At 33.3% G+C, this 7,426-nt stretch overlaps 1 protein-coding gene across 1 annotated transcript; it reads left to right on the top strand.

Moving 5' to 3' along the window:
* Nucleotides 1-3,164: 3,164 nt before the first annotated feature.
* Nucleotides 3,165-5,915, top strand: LOC133206386 (uncharacterized). Its single transcript, XM_061342334.1, has 3 exons — nt 3,165-3,290; nt 5,034-5,245; nt 5,386-5,915. Exons 1-3 carry the CDS (start codon nt 3,199-3,201, stop codon nt 5,490-5,492), a joined length of 411 nt encoding a protein of 136 aa, XP_061198318.1. The 5' UTR covers nt 3,165-3,198; the 3' UTR covers nt 5,493-5,915.
* Nucleotides 5,916-7,426: the final 1,511 nt, after the last annotated feature.

Genomic DNA, 7,426 nt, shown 5'->3' with positions numbered 1-7,426 from the left:
TACATGTGTAGAAAGAAAAAGAAAGCTGGTGAAGCTACGCTTTTATTGATTTATAAAAGCAACAGATGTAAATCTAACATTTTAAAGAAAAAAATAAGGTGGTAAACCACTTGTATATATATGAAAAAGATTTTGGTTAAAATCATGTGATGAAAGAAGGGGGTGTACGTCTTCCGGAGAATTCTGGTCAGAAAAGTAACCGGTAAAGAAGAAAAAAATGCATTAAACCCAAAAATGTCGAGTAGAGACCTACTTGAAATTCTTATAAGTTTCCAATATTTTGACATGGATCACCTGAAAACAGAAACGTTTATTATTGACATGAGATATTTTGAAAATGAGGTGACTATAGGGGGTGTACATGTGCCAATACAAAGTCAGATTGTATAAAGTAATTTCTTGCTAGCAAATGAAGGGAAGTAATAAAAACTTTGTCCATATGATTCATAAATGTATAACTCGTATCTCATAAAAAAGTGTCCAAAGCGGAAGAACTCTCATTCCCTAAATAATGTAAAGCAATTTATTAGAAAATTCCTTAGTTAAAGAACTTGATGTGTAAATTCGACGACAAATAGTCGTTCGTCGTGTGTTGTGTTAACATTTAAACATTTCCAGCTTCTTCTCTTGGACCGCTTAACCAATTTCAACCAATTTTGGCACATGGCATCTATGGAAGAAGGAGAACAACAAAAATTGTGAATTTCGTGGTACTCCCTCCTTAGACCTGAGGGGCGAGACCAAAACCGTCAAAATAAATGCAATCTTTGAATATAAATTTTCTTTACTCCCGGACACCCCAAGCAGTCTAACATTTGGTTTGATTGTAATAAGTTTTGGGGTTTTGGTTTTAAGGTGGGCCTTTATTGATAACATATTAAAATGCATTAATTGTTTGAAAATCTTCTTCTCTGATCCTATGTATTTGGCAGATAAACTATGTACATGGTTACGATAAGCTAGGGCGAGTCTTCCAAAATTGTAAAAGATGACCCCTGGGACAAGATTCTGGTGTAGGGCGGGTCTTTATTCGTCATAAAATGAAAATAAAAATGTATAAATTCTTAAAATATCTTCTTTTCCCCTGTATGCAAATTCTATCACAAAGTAGACGATTTAAGTAAATGCATGGTTAGATGAGCAATGGTGCCTCTTCCAAGATTGTGAAATTCACGGCCCCTATATCAGTTCTTGTGGCTGGGGCTTTATCGATTATATAGTGAAAATGCATTAATGCTTTGAAAGTCTTCTTCTCTTGTTCTGAGCATCTAGGGGGCAAAGAGAGTACAAGGTTGTAATGAGGAAAGATGTTTTCACAAGAATTGTGGAATTTTGGACTACTGGATCAAGTGTTCTGGTGCTGGGCAGGGCTGTATTGTTCTTGTAAGGAAATATGTACTCCACTGAGAGAAGAGAAGTTATTTCCCTTTCCTAGTCACATATGATTATTGATTATTAATCACTGTAAATAATGGAACTGATAGATCAATTGAATAAAAACTATATAAAAATTTTAATGTTTATTACGAAAAAAGTAATTCCATAGTTTTCAATGGTCAGATAAACTTTTAAATGATAGATAAAGAAAAATGAGACAAAAATACCTTGTCTTTGTACATCAGATGTTCTTCAAAGACCAAGAGAGGCAATTATGAGAGGAACTGTGATTGGTTTACTATATAAGAATAAACAATACTGTTTTGTTTAGCCTGTGTGGTGATAGTGACAAATGGAGTTAATTACCACTGGCAAGTATTATGATTTGCTAATGAGTACTATATTAACTAATTTGTGGATTCCTAATCATCCCATTTCTCTTGCTTTTTCCCAAGACATCTTCACCTTTTTAAATTTAGATTATAGGTCCTTTAGAGTGATATACTCAAGTGACTGTTAGGGCCCTTGGACCTCTTGTTCATCTATCACTTGTTTGTTCATTTATTCATCGTTTTCTTTTCTTAAAAACAAAGATTTTGTTTACTGAACAATCTATACTTGTAAATGAATAAATTTTGCCAAAAAACTCTGAAAGTTAATGTTACTTTTTGCACTTTGAATATTACATCATAAATATTAGATGATATCCATAAACTATATTATCAATCGTGAATTTAATTCAAAACCTACTTTTATTTTTGATAATCTTACCCAAATAGCAAAAATGAGACAAGCAATTCAAGAGTATTGATATGCACAAAAAAAAAAAAAAAAAAAAAAAAAAAAAATTAATAAATAAAAACGAACCGAAATCATGGGAGGGGGGTCACATGTTTATTATTTTTTGGATTCAATAAACAGCGAATGATTATTCTCAGAAAAAGTTAAGCCCCCTTCCCGGTGCCTGAGAAAGTAAGGCACCTGGTATTCATTTTTAAAAAATTAAAATTCTAATGAATTACGTTTGACTGTTTTCAAAATACAATTCTAACGATAGTGATACATTTATACAAAACCGTTAATTAGATTTACACAAAGAAAAAATCGTGTTCCAGTACATACCTCTGTGATTGTTTTTCTTAAAATTTATGCACGATTTTGTATTTTGGGCGAATGTAAACCAATTTTCTTACTGCTTTATTCCTGCCTTAAAATTGTGAGAGCAAACAATTTGCAAAAATATGCTATTACTTTATCAGCAATGCCATCAATTTTGTTTTCGGCTCTTGCGCAGGACTTCATCCAGTTGTGTATTATGAAAAAGACTTCAGAATTTTACTCTTTTTTCGAAATTCATATTGTAGAATTAAGAATTTATTATTTTCAAGAATATTAACAATTTCATTAACAAACACACACACACACACACACCTTCATCCCTCCCTCTTCCACACACACTATTTTCTAGAAGAATTAAGAAAAGAAATTACCCCCCCCCCCCCAAAAAAAAAAACCCATACATTAATAAAAAAATAGATATATAAAAAATAGATAAAACTTTAAAAAAGAAACCCTATGATCCTATATATTATTTTTACTTAAGAAAAATGCACAGAGTCAGATACAATGCTTAATTTGATAACTTGATTAGAATACTAAATACCGAATATGTTGTTTTGCAACTAAATTAAAAATTCATGTTTAAAGGATATGAACAAGGATATAAATATGGAGACAACACTGACAGATTACTGAATAAATTATAGTCGGTTGATCAGGAGTGGCAAATAATAAACTTTCCATTTATTTTCACTAAACAAAATGAATTCGATCGTGCTTGGAATACTTGTTTTTTCTCTCCCAACATTGTTTTCTTTCCGATGGGGGAACAGATGTATAATACATCCGAAAGGGTATGTATATTTCTACTTCATGTTTCTTTATGGTGGCTATTGCAAGTCATTATGCTATGTCTGTATATTTTTTACCACTAAATATAGTCGTCCGCGTGGCGAAGTGGTTATAGCGTTTACTCTAGAGTCGCGGAGTAAGGAGTTGATCTTTACGTCGCGGGTTCGAATCCCACTGTGGGACGTTGATACCGGTCCTTCGGATGCGACCGTTTCAACCGAGGTCCCGTGTCGCAGTAGGTGCTGGCACGAAAAAGATCTCTCACTACTCAATGGCCCTGAGTGCCGAGTAAAGGGTCACAATTTGCAGCTCTCCACCATCAAGTGGTGGCGTCTCCATATGAGTGAAAAATTCTCGAGAGGGACGTTAAACAACAAACAAACAAACAAAACAAACCACTGAAAATATGAATTCTGTAAATGGATCTGCAGTATGGATACCTTATCTTAGCAACAAACTCTTCAAAATGTCATAAGCATCATATTGTTAGAAATCTTACCTTGTTAGTCCCCTACCTGTGAAACCGGAGGGGACTACATATATATGTTTTCTCTGAGTCTGTCCGTCCGTCTGTCTGTCTGTCCATCTGTCTGTCTAGCTGTCCCTCTGTCTGTCTGTCAGTCTGTACCACTTGGTTTTCCGAACTTTTTTTTAAACGCTTGCAGATATTGAGCTGATTTTTGGTATGTGATTGTATCTTGATGAGTTACAGATCAAGTTTGCATTTCGTTCCGTTTCATTGACTTTTGACGGAATTACGACCTTTTCAATTTTTCAGGGTTTTCCTCAATTTTCTTCTAAACGCTTGCAGATATTGAGCTGATTTTTGGTATGTGACTTTACCTTGATGAGTTATAGATCAAGTTTGCATTTCATTCCGCTTCATTGATTTTTGACGGAATAATTGCATTTTCAATTTTTAACGGGGACCAGAATACACTTGCCGGTAGGGGACTAGTATTGCTAATGCAATACTCTCAGAATGCTTGTTACATTTATCTTCCGGGAAAGGAAATTGCTTGTGTTTGTGTGTGTATGGGAGGGGAGTGTAGGCAACTTCCAATATCTTTAGATGAAAGAATCTGTGCGATACTAGGAAGGAGGGCATCAGAATCTCCGTAAAATTGAAATATACTTCCAAGAAAACTGTATAAAAAGTCAATGCCCACCTCTTGAATCACTACTATACACAAATCATGTTTCGAAAATTTTGTATTATCTACTGTTTGGTTTATTTTGTCCATTATTGTGTCTATAAAACGGTTCATGTTCCAAGAGTAAAAAGCTATTTGTATCCAAAATGATATGAATAGTTGGTAGTTTTTTCAGCAGTGTACCAAATCTCCGAGAAATCCAATTTAAAAACACTGGTGTTTAGACTGATGACAGATGCATGTAGTTGGCTAATGCATTTGTTTATTTAGAATTAATGAATTAATAAATTTCAGCCCCATTTAGGAAAACAAATCCTTTTAAATACTATCTAACAGAAAAACAGAATAAAAGTTTAAAATGAAAACTAATTCATAAAAAATAATATTGAACACCAATGATCCAGCCGCCTATGTGAGAGTATTAGAAATCTTCTCCCTCAATTTGCATAATTTGGTTATCTTGACGTTACTATAAAAATACAAAGTTAAAAATCATTAATTCAAACCAATGTGACGAAATAGAGAAATGAGAAGAAATTAACAGAAGAAAAATTCGCTTTATGGAAATTTCCTTTTTGTGATGTTTTGAAGATTTATACCTGATGGAGAACATCGTGAATACCAAGCCCCCGATAACTGTACAAAGGGTGCCATATACTGGAAATATCCAAAGGAGTATATCATTGTAAATTTTAAAATAGAAAGCCCTGGTAACTTCTCCGTTTGCCTAAGTGAGAGCATTGGAGGCAACATGTTCAGTTTTTATGAAATCACAGGAGATACGCGACATAGTATTCCAAAAGGTACGTATATAAAATTTCCTGTCTGAATGTCCGAAAAAAAATTGATGATTACCTTAACGTATTTGTGTGGATTCATTTAAAAAAAAAATTGTCATTTTATATTTAAAAAAAAAAATGAAGTCTTCTCTTTTGTTTTACAGGCACATGGCCATGCATAAATTCTCAGTTTGGGAATGCTTCTATTGAGATTCATGCTCCAGAAATGCTTCCTTATGTGGGAGCTCTTAAGTATTATATTCAAATTTAGAATACTTGTTTTATAAAAAATTGTAAACCTTATGTGATCCTTTACTGAAATGTGGTAAAGTGCATTGTATTTGAAGAGATGCACTTTAATTTTGGAATGCTTAATTTTTTTGTTTGCACTGGTAAGAATTGATTAGGTTTCAAAAGAAGACTTTTCTTTCCAGAATAACACTATTTAGAGATAACAAATCCATAAGACACACTTGCTATTTTATATTTTGTGCTTTGCTTCGTTTGATCATTTTTTGGTTTTATTTAGAATGATCTTAAGACGTTAAAAAGATTTTTTGCAATATACAAGAAAAAATTATATAGAAAACACACAATGACAAGTAATTCGAGAAAATAGTGAAGTCCAATGAAACTTTTAGTATGTTTAATAATGAAAAACATTTATTCAAAATAAAGAATACAATACAATTTATGTTAATGTTTTTGTTTTGTATTCCCTCACAGAAAAAGGAGAAACTCAAGGTCAATAAATTTATGCAATTTAGGTTGGCGACACTCAGGTAAAGAGACGCACATGTAAAACACTTGAAAACATAGATAGCTCAAAAAAGAGTAGATAAAGCATTTTTCTCTCATATTCACAAGTATTTATATAAACGAATAAATTTATACTTAATACATAAAAGTCAATACAAGAGACCAATGGGCCGCAACGCTCACCTGAGTCTTTCTTTATTAGCAGATATTTTCCTCTTTATATTTCTATTTAAAACTTTTATGACACATGTATATTGTGACCCCATTTTCCCGGGGAGGGGGGGGGGGTCATGGGCCATGATATGAACAGACTTGAATCTACACTAGCGAGGATTCTTTAATATAAATATGACTATACGGGTTTGCTGTTCTTGAAAAGAAGATTTAAAAAAAAAATCCAATATATTTCTATATATTCCTATGTAGAATCCTGATCGTACACTGTGGTCGCATTATTTAAACAAACTTGAATCTGCACTACCTAAGAATGCTCTCATATCAATATGATTGTCATGACTTTGCTGTTCTTGAGAAGAATTGTTACGATTTTTTCCCTTGTATTCCTTAATAAAACTTTGGCTCCCTATTGTGGCCCGACCCTACCCCCGGGGTTCATGATATAAATAAACTTCAATTTTCACTAGGTAATGAAGCTTTCCTATACATTTTATCTTATCTGCGTAGTGATTCTTGAGAAGATGTTTAAAAGATGCTATTAACTTTTCATTAATTCTTAATTTTTCTTCCCTTGAAAGAGGGTGTGACCTTTATTTGAAGAACCTGATTACACTTTACCCAAGGATGTTGTGCCAAGGAAATTGACCCAATAGTTATAGAGAAGATGAATTTATGAAAAGTTACGACAACAACGACGATAACAAGAGGCCCATGGGCCACAACGCTCAACCACTTAACTATAGACCTGCTGTTCTTCAACAGCAGATATTTTTCCTGACCTATTCCAATGTATAAATGTATATAGTCATGTGGTGAACTAGGGAATCATCATTTTTAGGAGGGTGTGTTGTGTAGCGCGGAACATATAAGGTGGACATAGTTATGTCGTTGAATATTTCTCTTGAGGAATTTTTTCGTGCATATTGGAAGTAGACTCGATAACTGGACTGACATACAAACAGAAACAAAAAAGCCTTGTCAAAACTTACACATATCCTCCCGTTTGAAGGAGATACATGTACAATAAAACATTTTATTATATGATTGAATCATTCCTAGCTCTCTCTGATGGACTGTGATCCAACTTTGTAGAATGAATACCAAGTTAAATTCACCTGCCGAGACTTCCATGTTAACATACATTATTTATTTTGTCTATATTGGATTTGAACTAGATCGAGAACTTCCAAATTGATACAATGAATTATTTAAAGTTATGCTCACCTGAACTCGACCTTCCGGGTGAACAAAATAGTAAACTAAATATGA

This window comes from Saccostrea echinata, unplaced genomic scaffold (assembly GCF_033153115.1).
Source record: "Saccostrea echinata isolate AGI-Se365-2 ecotype Australia unplaced genomic scaffold, CSIRO_AGI_Sech_v1 ptg000054l, whole genome shotgun sequence".
Taxonomy (NCBI): Eukaryota; Metazoa; Mollusca; class Bivalvia; order Ostreida; family Ostreidae; genus Saccostrea; species Saccostrea echinata.
Note: the sequence above shows the minus strand (reverse complement) of the source record. Positions and strands in the feature narration are given on the sequence as shown.

Coding starts and splice junctions, on each gene's coding strand:
- LOC133206386 (XM_061342334.1), top strand. CDS start 3,199: ATGAATTCGATCGTGCTTGGAATACTTGTTTTTTCTCTCCCAACATTG. Junction 3,291..5,033: donor TGTATAATACATCCGAAAGG/GTATGTATATTT, acceptor GATGTTTTGAAG/ATTTATACCTGATGGAGAAC. Junction 5,246..5,385: donor GCGACATAGTATTCCAAAAG/GTACGTATATAA, acceptor TTTGTTTTACAG/GCACATGGCCATGCATAAAT.